The 25,143-nt window shown below is 37.8% G+C and overlaps 1 protein-coding gene across 5 annotated transcripts in view; it reads left to right on the forward strand.

Annotated features, from left to right (window-relative positions):
- LOC149847396 (ubinuclein-1-like) overlaps nt 1-9,737 on the forward strand; it is a 47,551-nt gene extending 37,814 nt beyond the window's left edge. For 4 of the 5 annotated variants that reach the window (XM_089996998.1, XM_089996997.1, XM_089997000.1 and 1 more), the window contains 4 exons: nt 4,558-4,860; nt 4,943-4,990; nt 6,088-6,192; nt 9,101-9,737. In XM_089996998.1, coding sequence (XP_089853124.1) covers nt 4,558-4,860; nt 4,943-4,990; nt 6,088-6,192; nt 9,101-9,574 — 930 coding nt within the window. In that variant the 3' untranslated portion in view covers nt 9,575-9,737. The remainder of the gene's footprint in view (nt 1-4,557; nt 4,861-4,942; nt 4,991-6,087; nt 6,193-9,100) is intronic. The other variant, XM_089996999.1, reaches the window with a different exon arrangement.
- Nucleotides 9,738-25,143: the final 15,406 nt, after the last annotated feature.

Raw genomic sequence — 25,143 nt, forward strand, 5'->3', positions numbered from 1 at the left:
TGTTTTTATGTAATCAATGGCACTAAAAAAGACATGGTTCTAAGCTATGTCGCATGGATATGGCTATTTTTATGAAATTTCCAATATGAATTGTACATAAAGGGATTCAGAACGGGACTCAAAATGGAGTATCTGTTTGACATAGGTTCTAGGTTACAGAGTATTTTAATCAGGATCCTAGGATTTATGGCATATTTTTGCTTAAATGCTAAAGGGTGTGAGTTAGGTCCATGTGTCTGGTCTTGTCAAGAATTCAGTGAGTTCTATGGATGGGAGGTTTTATGTTGTTTCTGAGTTAGGAGCAGTACATCTTAGCAAGCTGGTCACTGACTTGGTCAGTCTGCCTGGCGAGTCAAACCCCATAGCTTGACCTTAAATGAGATAAATCTGAATGCAGCAACATCTTTTAAGGTCTATGGGGATGTGAGCTTGGATTTTGATAATCTGATTAAAAATTCAAGGTTAATGGTGTAATGAAATACGCGGAAATAAACACAATGTCCTATAATGGACATTCACATATAGAATGCAAAGATCGAGTCCATAATGGACAAACACAAAAGCCGAAAATGGCTTGCAAACATAAAAATGTTATAAAAGCAAGAAATGGGCTTCAAGAAGCCTTACAATGCAAAGGGGTCTACCCCTTTATTTATAGACAAGAGAGTGAGAGAGGAAGTGGGAGAAAAGGAGAGAAGGAGTGGGCATTGGGGGGCCCAACAAGGAGTCGTTGGTGACCGTTGGGGGTCCAACGACTCTTGGTTGGGATCCCAATGCAACATGCATTTAATGCATGTTCAATAAAAACAAAAAAAGGAAAAATACAAATAATAAAGAAAAAAGAAAAAGAAGAAAAACATAAAAAAGACTAAAATGCCCCTATTGGGCAGAATTACAGAAATACCCTTAGTTGGGTATGATGGTATTATGTATATATATATTTTAACACCCTCCCTTAAGCTTTACGGGGACATGACCGAAAGCTTGTTGAGAAGGAATATAAAGCGAGGAGCAACAAGAGCCTTGGTGAACCAACTGGTACTCAGATGTAATATATGACAAATCTATAGTTCCTCTTAGATATTCATCACGAACATAGTGGCAGTCCATCTCAATATGTTTAGCACGGGTTTGGTTGCTTGCGATGTTAATGACACTTTTATTGTCACAACACTTCTTCGAAGGTGTAGAGATAATTATGCCATATCACTGAGGAAACTTCTAAGCCACACAAGTTCCATGGTTGTAGTAGTCATTGCACGATATTCTGCTTCTGTTGAGGACAACGATACTTTGTGTTGCTTCTTGCATCTCCAGGAAATCATAGTCACTTAAGAATACACAAAAACCAGTGGTTGGCACTCTATCATTGGGATTTCCTCCCCAATCAGCATCAGTATAAACAATTAAATCAAGTGGTGAAGAAGAGGAAAGAAAAACTCCCTTAGTTATAGTATTTTTAATGTATTTGATAATTCTTAAGACTGCACTCATGTGCACGGTTGTAGGTGCATGTTGAAACTGACTGACTGAGTGAACTATATGAGCTATGTCTGGCCGAGTGATGGATAAGTATGTTAGAGACCCAACTAGTTGGCGGTTGGGAGTGAGATCTTCGAGAAGAGTTCCATCTTCCAACCTCAACTTTGCATTCATAACTTTAGGGGTTTCTATTTTCTTGTCATCTGAAATGCCAGACTTTGAACAAATATCAGCAGCAAGTTTCATCTGGGAGAGAATGTACCCTCGTGGAGAGTATGCTACTTCAATACCTAAAAAATATCTTAAGAAACCAAGATCAGACATGTCAAAATTTTCTTTTAAAACTTTCTTAATATCATTAATTCCTTGCTCATCACTTCCAGTGATGATCATATCATCAACATAAAGCAGTAGAATAACTACTGAGGACCCTGCACTTTTCACAAAAAGCAATATCAGTATAACATGAACGAAAGTTTAAACTTGTCATTACAATTCTAAATCTATCATGCCAAGCCTTTGGAGCTTGTTTCAATACATAAAATGCTTTATTAAGTTTGATAATTTTATCTTTACCAATACATACTCGTGGTGGAGGTTCCATGTGGACCTCTTCATTTAGTTCACCATTTAGAAATGCATTCTTGACATCTAATTGATAAATAGATCATTTTTTAACTGAAGCAATCGCAATAAGAGTCCTAACACTAGTCATTCTAGCTACGGGAGCGAAAGTTTCTTCATAGTCAATGTCGTATCCTTGGGCGTATCCTTTAGTTACCAATCGGGCTTTATAGAGTTCTAATGACCTATCACTTTTAGTTTTGATTTTGAAGACCCATCTACATCTAATAGATTTCTTTCCAGTGGGTAATGAGGTTATTTCCCAAGTTTTTGCCTTTTCAAGGGCATTAAGTTCTAATTTCGGTCATTGCCTTTTCAAGGGAATATCAGTTGACAGATTTCTTTACCAAGGCGCTTTGCTCTCCAAGATTCAACTTTCTCCTTGGCAAACTTTCGGTCATTGCGCCCTAAGTTTGAGGGAGGGTGTTAAACTGTATCTCTCTTATATATATATATGATATGTATATGTATCTATCTTTATATATATGTAAATATATATGTTTCTCTCTCTTCTTGTAAAACCTGCAAGGGCATTATACTCATTTTCCCTCTTTTGCGCATGTTCATAATTATGAATATGTTGTAATGTTTTTGTACTTTTATTTTTTTTTCTTTCTTCTTTTCCTTTTTTTCTTTTCATTTTCTTTTTCCTTTTTTCTTGTTTGTTGACTAAAGTCAACTTGGAGGGGGCTAAACACTAGCTGTTGGGCCTCTCCAACGGTTAGAATTCTAGCTGTTGGAGGGGCTCCAACAGCTAGTGGAGCCCCTCCAAGTTCCCTTGCTAGCTTATAAATAGGGGAGTTCCCCCTTTGTAAAAACTACTTCTTGGAGCTTTTGATCTCCATTCTTCTCAATAAAAATTCTTTATATTTTATATGCCTTTGTGCATTTGTGTTTCTTTATTGTACCTTTGTGTACATTTGTTCTAAGTGTTCTTGTGCCTTTGTGCACATACCTATTGGTGGTGGTGTGCTTATAGCACACTTTATCTCTTTTTGAGATATTTTCACAAACATATCCCCAAAGCTTTTTACCTTTATGGTTAGGGATGGCAGTGGGGCGGGGCGGGGCGGGGCGGGGGACAAGGTCTCCACCCCCGCCCCGCCTCAAGATTTTATCCTCCACCCCGCCTCCATCCCCGACGGGGAATGAATTTTATCCTCCATCCCCGCCTTCATCCCCGTTTCATGTCCTCCATCCCCGGTTCAAACGGGGATGAGGCGGGGCAGGGCGGGGATATTGCGGGGAAAAGTGGTCGGGGCGGGGTTGGGGTGGGGATGAGGCAGGGATCGTGGTGGGGAAAAGTGCACGTCCATCCCCGCCTCCACCCCCGGACGGGGATGGATTTTAACCTTCGTCCCCGCCTCCATCCCCGTTTCATACCCTTCATCCCCGGTCCAAACGGGGCGAGGCGGGGCTCCGCTTTCCCCCGGTCCACTGCCATCCCTATTTATGGTTGTTCTCCATGACGGCAGCCCACATCATGTAGTTCGTACCATTAAGTTTGAAGGAGAGATCAATCTTTTGTTCTCCTTCCATAATAACTCAAGAAAGGATGACAAACCAAGAAAGAGAAATACAATATGCAAACTATAACTAATCAACTAGCTATAGCAAGAATCAAGAGCTTAAACCTTGCTTTGATACCATGTAATGAAATACGCGAAAATAAACACAATGTCCTATAATGGACATTCACACAGAATGCAAAGATCAAGTCCACAGTGGACAAACACAAAAGCCGAAGATGGCTTTCAAACATAAAAATGTTATAAAAGCAAGAAATGGGCTTCAAGAAGCCTTACAATGCAAAGGGGTCTACCCCTTTATTTATAGACAAGAGAGTGAGAGAGGAAGTGGGAGAAAAGGAGAGAAGGAGTGGGCATTGGGGGGCCCAACAAGGAGTCGTTGGGTCCCCAAGGTCACACCGTTGGGGGTCCAACGACTCTTGGTTGGGACCCCCAATGCAACATGCATTTAATGCATGTTTAATAAAAACAGAAAAAGGAAAAATACAAATAATAAAGAAAAAAGAAAAAGAAGAAAAACATAAAAAGACTAAAATGCCCCTATTGGGCAGAATTACATAAATACCCTTAGTCGGGTATGATGGTATTATATATATATATATATATATATATATATATATGAGTACATATATTTTAACAAATGACAGATGTAGGTCTTGGGACTCTACACACAAATATGTACATGCATGACTTCTTGTGCTAACCTTCCTGTTAAGGGAAGTCTTGCTTACGGATTTATTGTCCTTGGTATGTTGTCTTAAAAGAAAATCACTACTTTTTGTGGATATTTGACATTTCAATGCAGCAGCCATTTCTTAATTCATAGCTAATGTGCTTCTGCTTGGTTCGTTTGCTCATGTTTTTTATTATTTGATTATTTTATATGTAGCTTTTAAGCTAATAATGCACCTTGGTCTATTAGAGAAACTTGAAAGAGATGGTTGAATTGGGACTCTCAGCCAAACAAGAAAAGGAAGATAGACTCCAGCAAATAAAGAGGGAGGTGACTGAGATGATAAGGGCACGTGTGTCCTCATTAAAGTCCAAGGTAGCTTTATGTGTAGGCTCTGATTGCATAAGCATTTATGAGGTCAATAACCAAATTGCATTATCGCTTGTCCAGGAAGCACTTGGTTCTGATGATAAAGAAGCTCTTAAAGGAAGATACAAAATTGATAATGCGACAGAGGACAGACTTTGTGATCTCCATGATCTATATGTTGAGGTGCCAAAAACATGTCTAAGAAGACTCTTATCTTACTATTATTTCTTTCGTCTTTCTTCTGTTATAACAATTCCCATTTCAGGGGATGGATGAGGACAAAGGACCGCAAATGAGAAAGCTATATGTCGAGGTATTTTACTTCACTTTCTATAGTCTATGCTTTTTAGAGATCTGTCACCTTAGAATTTTATTTCTGGTCTTGGTGGTGCTAGTGCTATCTTGAACAAATTTTGCAACTACTACTCATCCTGGCTTTGCTGTTGATGCAATGGTGCCAGAAATGGCCCAAGGCTACAGTCCTGCCTATATATACTCGATATATGTGCATTCCCTCTCTCTCTCTCTCTCTCTATATATATATATATATATATATATATATATATATATATGGGTAATACATCCGTGCTAAATGAAATATGCTAAATACAACATGCTAAATGGGGGGTTTCAGGCTTTTTTCATTTTATTTTTAAATTCTTACCGTATAGATGTGATCTATGTACTTGTTTTTATAGGGATCAGCTCTTGAAGCGTTCGATTCTGACACATAGGTTCGAAAAATCAACGGTCCAAAATCTTTGTAAATTTTTGATGCTCCAAATATCATTTTTTCATTGAAAACACATGATCCAAGTGTGGATTCCTAGTAAATCGACCATGCCCAACACATTTATGGGGTAGAAACCACAAAAAAAACACCGGAAAGGCCAAAAAAACCTATTTAGCACGTTTCATTTAGCATGGATGTATTACCCTACCTAATATATATATATATATATATATATATATATATATATATATATATATATATATATATATATATATATATATATATATATATATATGCACACCCCCCTCACTTACGTGGAAAACCTGTATCTTCGGCTGGGTTTTGCTTGAACCGTTTGAATGCGTGGTGTAAGTCCGCGCGGTCGTTTTTTTTTTCCAAAAAAAAAACTATTTAGCGGCGGTTTTGTACCACCGCTAAATATGTTTTTCCACCCAGAGATTTAGCGGCGGTCAAGACTGCCACTAAATCTCCTGAGCACAAAAAAAAAATGATTCTGCTTCGCTGTTTGATCACGCTCGATCAACACTTTGCCCAAACTATCTTCAAAGTTCAAACACTTTACGTGTTTTAAGATACGGGTTACTCCACTTATGTGAGGTGCTAAATTTAATTAATTTGTTAATGTTTCTATTTACAAACTTTGATTCCCTTTCCAGCTTGCTGAATTGTGGCCAGAGGGTTGGATGGACAACCATGGGATCAAACTAGCAGTCAATAGGGCTAAGGATCGGAAGAGGGGAGCGTACTATAATCTTTACGAGGTACTAGTGTTTCTCGTATCTCTTATGCTGACTTTTAGTGTTCTTAGTCGTGTATCCTTTTGTTTTGTTTGTGAATTTTGTAGTTCTTATTTTCTGCCTGTTTCATCAAAGTTGATTTCTCATTCTTCAGATAATTGGATCTGTAGAATCATCTCCGTCTGTCTGTCTGTCTCTCTCTCTCTCTCTCTATATATATATACATATTCATTGCCTTTTGCTTGAACTCATAATTCAGCTATATTATAATTCACTTGAGCTTCGAAGTTCAAACTGATGTCCCACATTAGCACTTGATGGTTCAGTTGGCTGGTTAAATTACCTATTCCATGTAGATTATGTTGACACTGTTGTGCTCTCTTTCTGCTACATGCATGCTAGCAGCATGTATATGGCATGGACTAGTAGAATCACAGACTCAATGCTTCTGGTTGAATATAATTCAGCTTTCTGCTAATTGTTCTTTTCATGAACTTCAAATAATTAGATCCTCCTGCAAAAGTTATTCATGGTTTTGAGAAGTGATTACAGCGACACCGACTGGCATGCTTACGTTTGGTGTGTTTTAATCTGCCTTCTATCTTGATATGTGTCGCTAGATGGATTGCTCAGTGCATTGTCTAAAACATTAGCGTTATTTCAACAATTTAAATACTAACATTGTGATGCACCACCATGTCTGACCTGTTTGCATTGGTAGACGTACCGTACCACATATGCCTCTTGCCAGACTACTCAATTCTAGTTTGGAATTTTCACTTTTATTTTCATTATCCTCAGGTTGCTATAAATATCATGTTAGCTAGGAACACTGTATAAAATATCAGGTTATCACGTTAGCTATAAAGAGAGCAAATAAAATGAGGGAGGGTTCACCAGACTTGGGTGAATGTTGGGTTAATCTGCCTCTTCAGCGAACTCACCCACACAATGGCTTCACATGCAATTTACTTCTCAATTTCAATCAGTCTTGTGCTATGCTCTTTGACTTGTTCTTTATTTTCAGTTTTTCCTTTTGTTTGTTGCTCTAATTCCTAACAGAAGGTGATATCCTATCACTCTCTCAAACACAATTTTGGCATAATTCTACCTATCATTGATAAATTTTTATGTTCCTCACTAATGGGCGGAAAAGTCAGTGATTCATGGAAGTTAGACATGCTTTCCTAGCCATCAATGTGTTAGGCTACAAGCTAGCCAGCTACAAACAATGTCATTTTTATTTGAATTGGAAACTTGATCAATGAACTCTGTCTTTCTCTCTCTTAGTTTGGTGCAGAACACCTGCACATTTCTAGCTCAGACTAAATTGGTTGTCTCTGAATGAGGAAACCAGTTGGTATGATGTGCAATTACCGGTGAAACCTCACAAAGCTTTAATTTGTAATAACCTATAGCTAATCAGATATGGCTTTCACAAAATATATTTGGCAACTTTGAAATTCTTAAAATGTATGTGCCTCTTCTATCTAATTCTAAAAATTAAGTGAGACCCATATTTGAAAAAGGTAGACCCAAAGACAGGGATTTCCTAATTATCCTATTCTAATATCTAAAAAAACAAAAAAACTGTTGATTGAAAAATAGTAGGGATTACTTTGTCAAAACCAATAGAAGACCAAATACGAAGGAATTATATAATGGCTTTCTGAAAATAGATTTAGTAACTACTCATTGTTAATATTATTTCCTAATCCTTCATCTATATAAAACCTGTACGCCCTATCTATCTATCTTCTAAAACTTTAAAATTAAAGGTTACTCTCTTAATTAAAAAGGTAACTTTTTCCTAAATAAAAGACCAAAAGAAAGAAGGGTCTCCATGCACATGGAAAATTCAAAACCCAAAAGGGAAAGGAGAAAGACAGCACCATATCCTAAAAAAAACATAAAAATATATTCCAGAGCAAAATTCCCCCAAAAAACCAATTCCTTGTGATATTCATGCAAACCATCTTCTCATATGCATTGATACCAAGAGACAGAGAGGTTTGTTCTAGAATCTAAATAGAAAACCAAAAGACACTACTAACCCAAAAAAGAAGGGAGAAAAACGATATTAAATCTTGGGAAAAACAAACATGAAAAAAGAAACAAATTCAACAAACCAAAATCTCCCAAGAAACAAATCTTGGTACTGTTCCTTTAAACCATCTTCTCATATGAATCAAACTAATACAAATTCATATACCAAGAGACAGGTTTGTTCTAGAGAACCAAAATACACACTATTAACCCGAAAAAGAAAAGAAGCAGCACCAAATCCTGGAAAAAAACAAGCATGAATTAAAGGAGCAGATTCAACAAAGCAAAATCTCAAAAAGAAGAAGAAGAAAAGTCCTTGTATTGTTCATGCAAGCCATCTTCTCATGTGAATCAAACAACTGCAAACTGTTAATACCAAGAGGCGTACAGGTTTGTTGTTAATAGAAAGCCAGAAGGCATGGATGACGGCTTAATTAAAATCAGTTTCTGTAAAAAAAAACAAGACAACTTAATTAAGATCAGAAGTGTTGAATATGAAACTCATAAAATAGAAGTATTAAAAACCATACAAATTCCAGAAAATAGAAAAGCAAAAAAAAATATAAACAATCACAGAAAAAAATCTTTCACCATATTTTTTTTATGAAAAACTAACCTCGGTACAAATTCCAGGAAATAGGAAAGCAAACAAAAAGAAATCTTAACAAAAAAAAAGCTTCTTTCATCTGATTTAAAGTGATGGTAGTGTGTTCTTCTGGTGGTGGTGCTGGTGTTTCTGGTGACGATGACCTAAAGGTACAGATTTGGATGGCATGTTCTTTTAGAAAACTCTTCATTCATCATCTTGCTGTCCATGTTCCTTTCTTTGTATGTCTTATAACTTTTCAGTTGCAGTTTAGGATGTCATATTCAGTGTATTTTTCAGGACATGGTAAGGGTCAAGAGGAAAAAATTCTGCGTAAAGGCAGATGAGAGCATGAGGAGTAGGGGGGATGTGGCAGAACCTGCATCTTTTGGGCATGCACGTGCTCTGCAAGAGAGACCGGTTGCAGATTCAAATTCTCAAGGGACTGTATTTTTTGAGAAACAAACACTACCAGCACCACTCAACAGGAGCTTCAATGCATCTTCAAATGGGGCTTCTTTAGCTAAGCTGAAGCCAGATATACCGAAGGCAGGCATGGTTACCAGTATGGATGACACTGAGTGGCACAAGGTCGATATTGCGGTTTTGAAGAAGAGACCGAAGAATAAGGCTGAACTAGAGCCTGGGGGCAATGCAGAATTCAGCAAGTTTGACAAGCAGGTGACTAACAACCTGAGTCTTATAAGCAACCAACAGAAACCCAGCACCCAAGTTGTTGGTTCTCAAAGTGGTGGGCCAATAAAGAACCGCTGAGGGGCATGCATTGAGATCTCCATTTTACTGTTTTGTAGTTATCATTAATATCTGGTGAGGAAACTTGCTTTCTTGTTTATAAATGTGGAAAGTTATAGATGTAAATTGTAGTCTTGGTGCATTTTCATCCTCAATTAATGCAAAAGATTTAACGATTTTCTGACAACAGTTTTTGGTGGTCAAAGTCCTCCTTCCATGTTATTTCTCATGTTCTTTCCTATGGACAAACAAGTACTAGTGCACAGTGTGAGGTGCTCATTCCTTCTTCTGGATATTGCCCCAAAAATGTGCAGACTCAACAGCCCATTTGAGCCCTTCATTTTTTTCTGATATTTATTGTGGGAAACCCCCCGCTGAGGTGGGGGGTCTGGGAGAGATTAACACTCTGCCTTATGGCCTACCCCCAAGTGGTTGCCGCCCTCTGTCCACCAGGGAACTTGCTACTTCAGCCTTAAAGCTAAGGCTTCACACCACAGGTATCTAACTCGTGACATCCTTCAACTTGAATGCCTGAAGCCAACCTACAGGGAGCCTTGTGGGCAGGGCCCATTTGAGCCATTATTCTACTACATTGAAATCAATGGTTTCGATTTATGCTGATCCCAGCGAGTTTCTCACTTGAATTTATGTTTAATTTAACTTTGAAGTGTGGTCAATAAAAAAAAATGGCCATTAATTAATTTCTCTTGATACTCTTTCAAGTTCTGTTATTTGTTTTCAGATTTATAACTCCAAGAAACCTCAGCCGGAGACCTGGTTCGGCTGGCTTCTTGATTTGTGTGAGATCGCATTTGGGTGCGCCAATAAGATGCCCCGGTTTCAAAATCCATTGTTTGTGTAATGCAAGTACATAACCACTATAGAAGCATAGTTTTGATCCACTTATGAATTTAGTTAAATTTTTTTAGGGATCTACAGGTTTAAGCCACAAGGGTCATATGCTCCTGCAACTGCATTATTATGTCCTGTGAAAAAGAGCTCCAAAGGGCCAATAAGCGAGTCCCTTTCTTAGACCTGGTTAGAATCCTGAGCAAATTATTTCCATGTATATACAACAACAACAACAACAACTACGCCTTCATCCCAAAACAATTGGGGTCAGCGATATGAACCAAAAAGAAATTCATTTTGGGTCTTCCACATGAATCCTTTTCCTCCAATCATTTCTATCCAACGCCATGTCCTCGGTGAGGTTCAAAGCATTCATATCCTTTCCTATCATCTCCATCCAAGTCTTCCTAGGCCTACCCCGACCTCTTTTAACTAATATATTTTCCCATTTCTCCAACCTTCTAACTGGAGCATCATTAGGCCTTCGCCGAATATGTCCAAACCACCGTAAACAATTCTCTCGCATCTTATTTTCAATGGGTGCAACACCTACCTTCTTACGTATCTCTTCGTTCCGAATCTTATCTTTTATTGTATTTCCACACATCCATCTAAGCATCCGCATCTCAGCTACACTCATTTTTTGAATATGATGTCTCTTGGCAGCCCAACATTCCGTACCATATAGTAAAGCGGGTCTAATAGTCGTCCTATAAAACTTTCCCTTCAACCGCAATGGCATTCTACGATCGCACAGCACTCCAGTAGCACTTTTCCATTTCATCCACCCAACCTTTATCCTATGATTTACATCTCCATCAATTTCTCCATACTTTTGAATGATGGATCCCAAATATTTGAAATAATCATTCACCGGTATATCTTGCTCACCAAGCTTCACTACACTCCCATCACTACTTCGTTGCTTACTAAACCGACATTCCATATATTCAGTCTTACTCTTACTCAACTTAAAACCTCTAGCTTCCAATGTCTGTCTCCATAATTCTAACTTAGCATTAACCCCAGCTCTAGACTCATCAATCAAAACAATATCATCAGCAAACAACATACACCACGGTACATTTTCTTGAATTGATCTCGTAAGTTCATCCATCACTATCGCAAATAGGAAAGGGCTTAAAGCAGATCCTTGATGTAACCCAACCGTTATCGGAAAATTGGTTGTCACCCCTCCACAAGTGCGGACATTGGTTACTACTCCTTCATACATATCTTTAATTATACTAATGTACTTGAGAGAAACACCTTTCTTTATCATTGTCCACCAGAGAACGTCCCTAGGTACTCTATCGTATGCCTTCTCTAAATCAATAAAAACCATATGCAAATCTTTGTTCATCTCTCTATATCTTTCAATAAGTTGTCTAAGAAGATGTATAGCTTCCATAGTTGATCTTCCAGGCATAAAACCAAATTGATTCTCCGATATCATGACAACCTTCCTCAACCTAGACTCAATCACCCTCTCCCAAAGTTTCATAGTATGACTCATGAGTTTTATACCACGATAGTTTGTGCAATCTTGTATATCACCCTTATTCTTATATAAAGGCACCAAAGTACTCTTCCTCCACTCATTAGGCATCTTATTTGTTCGCCAAATCAAGTTAAAAAGATTTGTCAACCATTCTAAACCTTTCTCTCCCAAGCATTTCCAAGCCTCGATAGGTATACCATCTGGGCCAACTGCCCTTCTTGATTTCATTTTCTTCAAAGCCTCTGCAATTTCTTTCTTTTGAATCTTGCGCATGAAGTCACGATTTATCTCATGAAAAGGAATGGAGAAGTCTCCAAGATCTTGAGCATGACTATCATTAAATAGCTTATCAAAATAATCTTTCCATCTCTCCTTAATCTCCTCATCTTTGACTAAAACCCTTTGCGTTTCATCTTTGATACATCTAACCATACCCAAATCCTTCGATTTCCTATCTCTCATCTTTGCAAGCCTATAAATATCCTTCTCGCCTTCTTTGGTATCCAACTTGTCATAAACCTCCTTATATACCTTAGCCCTCGCGTTTCGAACAACTTTTTTAGCTTCCTTCTTTGCTATCATATACTTCTCCAAATTCTCATTATCACGACTCTTACTTAGATTTCTATAACACTCTCTTTTAACCTTAATAGCTAATTTGACATCCTCGTTCCACCATGATGTATCCTTACCTAGTGGTGCACCGCCTTTAGACTCACCCAATACCTCCTTAGCTACTTTTCTCATACCACCCGCTATCTTATTCCACATTGATTCTGAATCCTCCTCGAGACACCAATCAACTTCCTTAACTACCTGCTCTACAAACATTCATTGTTTAGCTCCTTTCAGTGCCCACCACTTAATTCTAGGATCTATCCCTTTTGCGGCATTGTCTAATTCTAAGATCTAAAATTAAGACTCTATGTTGTGTAGCTACACTTTCTCCTGGTATAACCTTACAATCGATGCAACAACCCCTATCTCTCTTTCTAAGTAGGAAAAAATCTATTTGACTCGTATTAACCCCACTTTTAAATGTTACTAGGTGAGACTCCCTCTTCCTAAACCAAGTGTTTGCTAAGATCATATCATAGGACAAACAAAAATCTAAAATCCTTTCTCCACTTTCATTTCTTTCTCCTATACCATAGCCTCCATGGATATTCTCAAATCTATCCCTACTAATGCCTACATGTCCATTAAGGTCACCGCCGATGAAAAGCTTTTCTCCATAAGATGTCTCTTGTACTACTCCATCTAAATCTTCCCAAAATTGATGCTTAATGGAATCATCTAAACCTACTTGAGGTGCATAAACACTAATAATATTAATAATATCCGTACCTAATACTAATTTAATAAGTAAAATTCTATCACCCTTCCTACGGACCTCAACTACATTATCTATAAACTGACGACTCATAACAATCCCTACTCCATTCCTATTCCTATTTATTCCTGTATACCAAATCTTATATCCCCAAGGTTCTATCACTTTAGCTTTCTCACCTACCCATTTGGTCTCTTGAAGACATAAAATATCAATCTTTCTCCTACACATAACATCTACTAACTCTACCAACTTACCAGTTAAAGACCCTATGTTCCAAGTGGCTAACCTAATTTTATGGTCTTGGACTAACTTCTTTACCCCCACCCGTCCAACAAAGTGAGGGAACCCTTGCCTATTTGACACCACACCCGGGCGCCGGTGTGACGCGTCGCTTCTGGGCGACGACCTAGCAACCCTTGCACATTTATCACTGCCTCCGGGCCTAGAGAGTACAACGCGTCGCTCAGTAGGGAACGCCCCAACGAAATTCTCATATTGGTTCATTTTCATAGGATATGACAAAGTTTTTATGCTGGCTGTCACAGGCCTACCGCAACCCTCCTCCTTTATCCGGGCTTGGGACCGGCAGTGTATAACTACACAGGCGGAGTTAAATTATTTCCATGTATATCATTTAAAAAAATGCCCCCAAGTCCAAAATTTTGGCCGGCTTCTGTAATCTTCATAAATTTCCTAAACAATGTATTTCTCAACGGCCAGCTTTCCCACTAAACAAGCAGTCACTTTTGAGGTTTGTTGGCCTAAGGGATGATCGAGCCAGGATCAGGTGCTATCACATGGCACACTTTGAGTGTGCCTCTGCACCTGGCTGCCCTCCATCTTCTTTTGGGCCTCACAACTGACAAACTGATAGCCAAAGATGGAGGGCATCAGGTGCAGCTGACACACTTCAAAGTGTGTCATGTGATGGCACCTGATCCTGACTCGGGATGAGTCTTGACTCCACGCATACACATGGATGTGCACCCACACACGTTCTCAAAGACCTAATTTACATGGGCACATTTCCATTAGACTGGATCAGATGCTCTGGCTGTCTGATTGAGCTGAGTGATAGAACAATCTGGTGATAACACGTGTCCCTCTGATAAATTGGCAGGAAGAAACTTGGATCGCACCTGGTTTATGTTTGAATGTTTGGGCTTGGTCTGCTTTTTATATCACAGGCTTCTACATTTTTTTTTTGCCAAGCCAAGGCAGATCCTCCCTTATTGCACATTGGCAGACCTCTGGTTGGTAAAAACCTTGATGTTCTTCCTGTCCACTAGAGAGTACACCAAGCTTCAATCTTGTGGTAAAGGGCTCACCTCATGGGGTTCCAACCATGGTCATTCCATGTCAGGTGATAAACCATGTTTTTTTTTAAAGGTAAGCTGGGGTTAGGCAGACCCCTATCAGTTATACAACTATACCATTGGGTTTTGAACCCGCACGGTCCCAACACAAGGTGAAGTGCACTAGCTGCTCCTACCGGATAAGCCGAGCCCCCATTGGTAATAATAAACCATGATTATACCAAGCCTAGGAAGGTGAAACCCTGGTGGGTAGTTTTTTACAATTTTAATACGATAATGATGATAATAGTGAAGATTATAATTGCCCAAAGCACAAGTTTTCGAGGAAAAATGTGTGCCACATGAATGAAAGTAAAAAAAAAGCGATTCATCCAATAAGCATTCTTTACAGTGATTCATCCAATTAGCGATTAGAGTGGGACCAACCCTTTCTAACAAATGAATAAAGTATATGAGAGCGAGGCTTTTGCTATCAGTAATTTTCTTGAATAATGAAAAATCGCAAAAAAACCTTCAATCTATCTTTATAGTTTGCTGGGAACGTAGTACAACCAGGCACACTGTCCCTCTTGTCTTTTTGTGATTTCTTTTGCTTTACTAGATCTATAAAGCATTAAGAGTCAAGGTGGATATCCAAAGTGTATTCGTTAAGGAACTGGAAAAGCAACATGGCATGGTGAATCAATTAGCTAAAGGAGACAGAAGAATTACTGGCCTTTTGGGATACATATAGCCTATTTGGTGAATGATTTTTCTCTCAAAAATGTCCTTGTTGGCTGATCGGTCTATAAGACTTGATGTTGGAAAATCTGTCATTCCATTGTTCTGACATAACACTAGATATTGCGAAGCAGGTTATATGTCCCCCCCCCCCCCCCCGATGATGCATTGTGCGTGTTCTGGAGTCCGAATGAGCACCATGTATATAAGCACGTGGGGCTCGTATCTCCGCGTGTGTCAGCATCACTTAGCGTTGGAGTCCGGTGAGATTGTAAAGACTTATGTACCCTTTCTCGCCATTCTTGCTATGAAACGACATTTCAAGAAAATGACAAAAATATCCTCCATCCAAAAAAGGGAAACAACAGTTCGAGAAAAGAACAAAGATGTCTTCCGTTCAGAAAGTCAAGGATGATGTTAACTCTTCAAATTCCAAATGTTTTGTTTTCTCCCTAAGCAGTAAACTTTTTCACCATCTGCTGTAATATGAGCTCCCTTTAACGACACACCCTTTGTTGTCGTCTGCTGTCACTGGAGCACCCTTTGCTGTCGTCTGCTGCCACCGGAGTATCTTTTATCGTCGTCTGCTGCCGCTAGAACATCCTTTGTCGTCGTCTACGCAGTGGCAACATCGTTGCCACCATCGGTTGCATCTACCTTTTGGGTGTTTCTCCTTCAGTGTCGGATTACCAAAACTCGTATCGTTTCAGTGAGTTTCGTATAAGATTTCGTTATGCAAACAAATCGATTTATAAATCCGAATGCTAAATCTTGCAATTGGTTGTACTATTCATGCTAAATAACACTTATTTTCATACTGAAATAAATCAATTTGTACCTATCTACCTTGTGGGCATGGAAAAACAGTTAGCACGATTTGTTCTTATGAAGTAACAACGATTTATATGTTTGAAGCAGTAGTGATTTAATGAAATTACCATGATTTGTATTTAAGTTTGATAAATCGTACAACAATGTTTACGTATGAAGCCCAAACATTACCTTGATTTCTATAACGATTTGTAATGAAGGTTGCAATTACTTATAAAGGTTGCAATTTCTACAACGATTTGTACGTTTGAAGCTACAACAATTTATACATTTAAAGCAGTAGCGATGTGTATTTATGAAGTTACCTCGATTTGTACTTAAGTTTGCTAAATCTTATAGCGATATTTACTTATGAAGCCAAATATTGCGACAATTTATAATGTTGGTGATTGTTTAATGAATGAGATAATTTGTATTATTATATACTTGGAGAGGCAGTTGTAACATATAATGATGCAGTTAAATTTATGTGTTGTGCAAGTTAGCAATGTCTACAGCTCGTCAGACAAGAAATCCCCCGTCGTTCGATGGGATGACTATTAGAGAAATTATCCGTCAGTCCCATCTATATGAGCGTTATGAAAGGTACCAAAATATAATGAAGATTGAGAATGATAAAAACATGGACAAAGCATTAGAATTGTATAATGTGAAGCATTATCCATCAGATATTGAGGCTGAAGATCAAAGGAAGCATGATGAAGAACTAAAGATGAAGAAGAAGAAAAATGATGATGAAGAGAAGGAAAAGCAAAGGAAGGAGGAGGAGAATAAAAAAACAAAAGAAGAAAAAGCAAATGAAGAAGGAGGAGGAGGAAGAAAGGGAAAGGCAAAGGAAGAAGGAGGAGAATGAAAAGCAAATAAAGGAGGAGGAGGAGAGTGAAAGGCAAAGAAAGAATAAGGAGGTGGAGGAAGAGAAGGAAAGACAATTGAAGAAGAAGGAGGAGGATGAAGAGAAAGAAATGCAAATGATGAAGATGGAAGATGAAAGGCAAAAGAAGAAACATCACGATGAGGAAGAGAAGGAAAGGCGAAAGAAGGAGAAGGAGAAGAAGGACGAGGAAGAAAGTGAAAGGCAAAGGAAGGAGAAGGAGGACGAGGAAGAGAAAGAAAGGCATAGGAAGGAGAAGGAGGACGAGGAAGATAAGGAAAAAGAAAAGAAAAAACATGAGGAGGAAGAGAAGAAAAGGCAAAGGAAAGAGAAGAAGGACGAGAAAAATAAGAAAAAAGAAAGGAAAAAGTTGGAGGAGGAAGAGAAGGAAAAGGAAAGGAAAAAACAAGAGGAGGAAGAGAACGAAAGGGGAAGAAAAAAACAGAAGGAGGAAGACAAGGAAATGAAAAGGAAGGAAGAAATTAAAAAGTAGAGGAGGGAGGCGAAGAAGCCAAGGAAGGAAGAAGAAAGACATAGGATGAAGAGAGGGGATAAAGAGGAGAAAACTGCAACTAAGGTATGTAAATCGATCATGTCTGTCATGATTTACTGTGATATATATTATTATGTATAGCGATTACTGTGATAGTGATTATTATGTATAGTGATTACTATATATAGTGATTAATGTTATAGTGATTACTATGATAACAATTTACTGTGATAGCGATTACTATGTATAGCGATTACTGTGATGATGATTACTGTAAACTATTTACTGTTATATGTATGATTATGTATAGTGATTATTGTGATAGCGAGTGTGCACCGATTATTATTTATAGTGATTATTGTGTACAACGATGTGTAAAAGTACAAATGAGACTAATTTTGATTTGATACGAATAATAAGTTATTTTGTGTTACAGAAAAGTCACAAGAGAAGTAGAGCACCAGGTGAAAAGCTCAGAGGGCAGTGTCAGTGGCCTGTAGTTCTGTCGTGGTATGGACAACTGAGTGAATATCAAAAGAATCGATTGCAAAGTATGCACTTCGGCGGCCTTCTGGACCAGCATTCTTTTGAAAGAAACACAGAAGAACAAAGAAGAAAGAAAAATACAAGAAAGAAGAAGAAAAGAAGAAGAAGAAGAAGATGAAGGCATAGGAGAAAAAAGAAGAAGAAGTTGTGTTGCCGCAAAAAAGAGGAAGAGAGGTTAAATAGATTAGGGTTTTAGACCTGGACAACAGGTCAGGTAGGGTTTTGCATAGAGTAGGGTTTTACAGAGATCTATATTAGGGTTTTACAAATATATCGATATTGTTCATAAAGACAAACAAAGTCATATCATTGTCGCGGTAACTTCATAAATACAAATCGACGTCCTGATAATTATTTGATGGGATTCTATAATTCTTTATTGTAATTCTATAATTCTTTTCTGTAACGTGACATTCTATAAGTGTATAAATCTATTTTTTTAAATGTAGCACACAAATGCCACTGAACAAATCGTTGTAATTACCGACCTTTGGTAAATAAAAATTGAACAAGCCTTTAGCGTTGTGTACTGTAAAAATTATGATTTGCTTTTACAAGCTGTGTTCCTATCGTGATTTACACATTGATTGATAAAAGGCTCAAACGATTTACACAAACATTGATACAAGGCTAAAACAATTTGTACGTATAAAGGCTACGTGCTATCGTGATTTGCTTGATACAGTTTGGCTTGCAACCAGTTCTATAAGATATCTCGATTTTTTTTTATAGAAGGTGTTCTAGCACGATCTCTACACCCATTTTTTATAGAAGTTAGGGTTTAGGGTTTTAGAATTTAGGATTTAGGGTTTAGGGTTTAGGGGTTTAAGGTTTAGGATTAAGGTTTTAGTGTTTTATGTTTTAGGGATTAGGGTTTAGGGTTTTAGGGTTTAGGTTTTGGGGTTTAGGTTTAAGGTTTTTGAGCTTTACGGGTTTAGGGTTTAGAGATTTAGAATTTAGGGTTTAGGATGTAGGTTTTGGTGTTTTGGGTTTAGTGTTTAGAGTTTTAGGGTTTAGGATGTAGGTTTTGGTGTTTAGGGTTTAGGGTTTTAGGGGTTTAGAGTTTAAGGTTTAGGATTTAGGGTTTAGTTTTTATGTTGTAGGATTTAGGGTTTAGGTTTTATGGTTGGGGGTTTAGGTTTTAGGTTCAAGGTTTTTGGGTTTTACGGCTTTAGGGTTTAGGGATTTAGAGTTTAGGGTTTAGGGTTTAGGGTTTAGGGTTTAGGTTTAAGGTTTTTGGGTTTTACGGGTTTAGGGATTTAGAGTTTAGGGTTTAGGGTTTAGGGTTTAGGGTTTAGGGTTTAGGGTTTAGGTTTAAGGTTTTTGGGTTTTACGAGTTTAGGGATTTAGAATTTAGGGTTTAAGGTTTAGGGTATAGGATGTAGATTTTTGTGTTTAGGGTTTAGGTTTTAGGTTTTAGGTTTTAGGTTTTAGGTTTAAGGTTTTGGGGTTTTACGGGTTTAGGGTTTAGGGTTTAAGGTTTTAGGGTTTAGGTTGCAGGTTTTGGTATTTAGGGTTTAGGGGTTTAGGGTTTAGGATTTAGTGTTTAGGGTTTATGGTTTTAGGATGTAGGTTTTGGTGTTCAAGGTTTAGGGTTTTATGTTTTAGGGTTTAGGGTTTAAGGTTTTAGGGTTTAGGTTTTGGGGTTTGGGGTTTAGGTTTTACGTTTAAGGTTTTTAGTTTTTACGGGTTTAGGGTTAGGTTTTTGTGATTAGGGTTTAGGGTTTTAGGATGTAGGTTTTGGCGTTTAGGGTTTAGGGTTTAGGATTTTGGTGTTTAGGGTTTAGGGTTTTAAGATATATGCTGACGAGCTTTGTCTATGTGAACGATATATCTTATCATGATTTACACAAAGACTGATTCATAAAAGGCAAAAAAGAAAAACAATAAACAAATCGAGAAGATGTTTAGACAAGATAAATTAAAAATTGAGGTAACTTCATAAATACAAATCGATTTACAACTTGATACCGATTTAAGTAACAGTTTCAAATCGATTTCACTGTAACGATTTGTCCTATCGCGATTTATGTTGACGAGCTTTGTCTATGTGAACGATTTGTCCTATCACGATTTACACAATGACTGCTAAAAGATGAAAAAGAGAAAAAATAAATCGACATGATGTTTATTGGTAAACTACAAATCTAGGTAACTTGATAAATAAAAATCAATTTATAACCAAAAGACTTTAAGTTTCATAATATAACAATATTTGTCCTACCGCGATTTGCTGTTACGAGCTTTGTCAATGTGAACGATATGTCCTATCGTGATTTACACAATGACTGATTCATAAAAGGTGGAAAAGAAAAACAATAAACAAATCGACACGATATTTGGACTTAGTAAACTACAAATCGAGACTTAGTTACAAATCGATTTCACTATAACGATACGTGCTATCGCGATTTACTTAATACGTCCCATCACATTGACTAATTTTATAAAAGGGAGATGAAACTATGTTTTTTAATTAATTAATGCGCAATATAATTTTACATGGTATAACGATTTGTACTCATGCACAGTGCAATTTTCATCCAGTTGTGGTCGACATAAACATCATTGTGTAAATCGTGATAGGACACTACATGGTATAACGATTTATATGCCAAATAAATCATCATAGAGGCGATTTACTAATGGTTTAAAAATTAAGCTACAACGATTTAATAACAATCATGCACAGGTAGTAAATGTAACAACTTTTTACTTTTAAGACAATTTATTTACAAAACTTTTTGCACAACGATTCAACTACAATATATGTAGAACGATTTGTATATGTGAAGACTAAATGAGACATCGATTTTCACTAATGGTATAAGCACTGAACAACAACAATTTACCTACGGTATCAAAATTATAGCTCTGTAAGCTAGATGAGACAATAATTTATACATGTGAAGGATACATATTACAATGTTTTATATAGGGGTGGCAATTTCTGACACGACCCGCCAACCCGCCTCTTAGGCGGGTTCGGGTTGGGCTTAAGCCAACCCGTTTAATAAACGGGTCGACCTGCGTAACCCGTTTATTAAACAGGTCGGGTTCGGGTTGGGGGTATGCCAACCCGCCAACCCAGCTGACCCGTTTAATAAACGGGTTAGGCGGGTGGCAAAATTGTTTGAATAACTTTCGGGAGGGCTTCCGCCATTTTCCTTTTGGTTCCCTAAAAAAAAAACCCTTCTATATTCTTCCTTTTCCTTTTCGAAGTCCGAGATCAGGTATGAAGGCCTCGTCTCCTCCATCAAACACCCTCGAGTCCAACATTGGCTTGCAGAACAGTGGGGAAGGAATATCTCTCTCTCTCTCTCTCTCTCTCTTTGTGTGTGTGTGTGTGTGTTCCTGCATCAGAACTCAATGCCCCAAAACCTCAGCTGAGTCACTCTATCTCTCTCTGTCTCCCGATCCTCGTCCTCTTCCCCCTCTCGTTGGGCTCCCCTTCGTTGGGACCCCTCCTCATGCCAACAGAGACCAACCCGACCCCCTGCTCCCATTTTCCTCCCTTAACGTATCACCAGGATCCCTTCGCTCCCTTCGCAAGAGGCCCTACCTGATGCCGAGAATCCCCTCCCGACTCCCAAATCCTTCTCATCCCGCCCACCCGACCCGCCAACCCGACCCGTCAACCCGACCCGCCAACCTGCCTACCTGCCAACCCGATCCGTCAACCCGACCCGCCAACCTGAAAACCCGTTTACCCGACCCAACCCATTTATTAAATGGGTTGGCGGGTCGTGTCGGGTTACCCATTTATTAAACGGGTCGGGTTCGTGTTTGCCACAGCCGACCCGTTTAATAAACGGGTCGGGTTCGGGTTGAGGTATGCTGACACGCCAACCCGCCAACCCGACCCGCCAACCCGACCTGATTGCCACCCCTAGTTTTATACATGTGAAGGATACATATTACAATGATTTATACATGTGAATGATACATTATTAAACAGAATTCACACATGATTCCTGTGTTCCATAACTCACTTTCAAAATGATTTGAGCCTGTAATGAAATAGAACAATATAAGACACTACATTAAGTTTCACAAGAAATGCAAACATCCTCTCAACATTGATTATATACCAAAAGACTTGTAAAACTAATGCTATCATTTCAAAACAACTAATCAGGAGGATTGAAGGTTCCAATGTTGTAGTGCATGTTTGTAGGGTATTGTTGTATGTTGAAAATTATACAAGTTAGATAGTGATAATCTGCACGTAATGTAATTTACATGGGAAGCAATATAATATATTACATACATGTTCATGCGAAGGGTTTGGATGCTTTTGCTCAGAGGTTGGTTGTTTCTTAAACCTTTTCTTGTCAACCAATTCTAGTGTACCCTTTATCCTTCGACGACTGCGATCAGATGCAGATTTCCTTTTGATACCCTTCGCTAGGTGAAATTTTTTATCATAATCTACAATGTTGACTCCTGACTTGTTGAAGATGATGTTTACGCTTCAGCGCAACTTCTCATGAGTGTCAAGGAAAGCATGATTTCTATCTCCGCTGTTCGCTTCCATTTTCTTGGACTGGTCTTCATGAGCTGCAACAGACTGATGGTGAATTAACTACACATTTTCAAGTAACTCCCTTAACACTTTTCTCATGCATACATAGGCTTCTTCATTTTTCAATGGCAAATCTGCAACATGCATAAGTAACCTATATAGTTGTTGGTAACAAGAGGTTATGTGGCACTTCTCATCAACACCAGATTGAATGACATTATCTGTATCCAGCAGTTCAATCTTTATTTGTCTCATCCATCTTCGCATTAAATATGTCTCAGGTATTTCTTGTATCTTCTCTTGATTAAGTGTCTTTAATGCATAACGACATAAAATACTTTTGAATTCATACATTTTGCACGTACATTCAATTGTTTTGTTGTCAACATTGTACGTAACATGTGCTTCTTGCCTTTTTGGATGCTCTTCGCCCTCCCATACAATATGGTATTTATGCATATTCTCGGTTTGCACGTATACTTCTATGTTGCAATTCATGACATGTATAACCTTCTTTTTAATCAATTCAAATACAGTTAGTGTATACAGATCTGTAAGTCACATCAATATTTTTATGCCCAAAGTTATAGGTCGTGTATTGATGCATTTCACATCTTGTTCAATATCATTCTGTCTAAGGCTGTCTAAAAACAATTCATATTATTCTATGAAGTAAAACATTGTTAAACATGAATATAGAGTTTTCTTCAGTGTGACATGCATAGATTCAGTTCTTTGTGTGTTTATCATACCTGCACAAAAGTATTGTCTTCCATATGTCAATGCCCACTTCTCTTTTTTTGTATATAAATTTTGTAACCACACACAATCTTCAAGGTCGTACATCTAAATCATTTCCTTCCAATCAAACATAAAGGTGACATCCTCTACGCTCTTAAGTACGCACCTTGTAAACTTTTGGTCAAACCGTATTTTCTGATTAAATATGTGTCTTATGTTCTTTGCTGCATTTTGAAAGATATGCCACAAACATAGGCAATGATGTACATCTGGCCATACATGAGACACTGCAGCTGTAATTGCGTGATCAGCATCTGTAAGTACAACTTCTGGTTGCTTCTCATTCATTGCCTATGTAAATACTTTGAACAACTACTCAAAGCTTTTCTTGGTCTGGCCATAAAAAAAATGCCACCTATTATACAACTCTGTGAGTGATAGTCCACTCTGACAAACTGCGCAAATGGCCATTGTTCAGTATTAATCTTCACTGTTGTATAAAAAACAAACACATAATTAAAGTATTCATAATCTACTCTTGACTTTGAATATGCCCAAAACATATTCATAGCATATCCATCTTCATCCAGTTACATTGCACTAAAGAAACCAGGGTCAATGCTTGATTTCTTTTGTAAGTAATCAACCAAAGAACACATTTCTTCATTCTTCATGTTATCTGTCATCTTCCTTCTCAAGTGGTTTCTTAGATCCATAGGTATGAATGACACATTCTTGCGACCACCATCTATGTGCGTGCACAAATTATGTCTTCCTTGGTGTAATGCAGACACTATCAACTATTTCAATAATTGCAACATGCACTTCAGTTACTTTACGATGTGACCTTAGCATAGAAGTCATAAATGAAACTGCTAATTCATGGTTATGAACACTGATTAAAGTACAAAGTACATATTTCTCATTCAAAAGTCTTCTTAACACCATTTTCGTTGAACATCTATATCTTGAATTTAGCTTGCTCCTTGTTAGATTTCTACTTGACTTCTTCCAACCTTCCTTAAAACAAACATATGTCTTTCTCACCACGACACCCTGTGTATTTTTTGACCAAGAATACCTTCTAACACTGAAGCCAAGTTTTAAGGCATAATCATTGTAAAATTTATGTGCAGTTTCTTCATTATTAAACTGCATTCCTTCTACAGGAATAGAGTCAAGTGTACTATCATGTACATTCTCAGTGCTTGCACCTTTATCAAGTGTACTGTCATGACCGTCTACCTCATTATCGAATTGCATTTCTTCTGCTGGAACATTCAAGTCAAGAGTGAATCTAATGCCTGCACCCTTCTTATCATGTGCATCATTAGTGCACATGTTCATTTCTTCAGGTGCGTCATTAGTACAGATGTTCACTTCTCCATAACTTTTTAATGATTGAGATATATCATCTTCACTGCAACCAGATGATAAGATCACCACTGTCATAAGCAAGATATCAATTTGCGTTAGTCGATGCATACGTTTACTACAATTTATTCAAGATGCATATAACAATGGATACCGATAAGGTTAAGCAAGTCAAAGAAACAATTGAGTGAATAACAGTATAAAAGCAACAATGATTTGTTATTTGCTTATAATATGCATCGAGTTGTTATTTACCATATCAATAAAAGAAACGATTTGTCGTATATGTGTGTTGACGATAACGATTCACGTGACAATGATTTAATTATATCTACAACGTTGTGAAGCAATTTTAATAGAAATCACTAAATGAACAGCGATTTGAATACAAAATTCACCACCGCAAGCGTGCAACAATGTATTTCTGCACGCACACGTTTTAAAATTCTTTATACAAATATCTTATAAATTGATACTAGAAAAT

The sequence above is a fragment of the Nuphar pumila genome, chromosome 2, assembly GCF_984573655.1.
Source record: "Nuphar pumila chromosome 2, dmNupPumi1.hap1.1, whole genome shotgun sequence".
Classification (NCBI taxonomy): domain Eukaryota; kingdom Viridiplantae; phylum Streptophyta; class Magnoliopsida; order Nymphaeales; family Nymphaeaceae; genus Nuphar; species Nuphar pumila.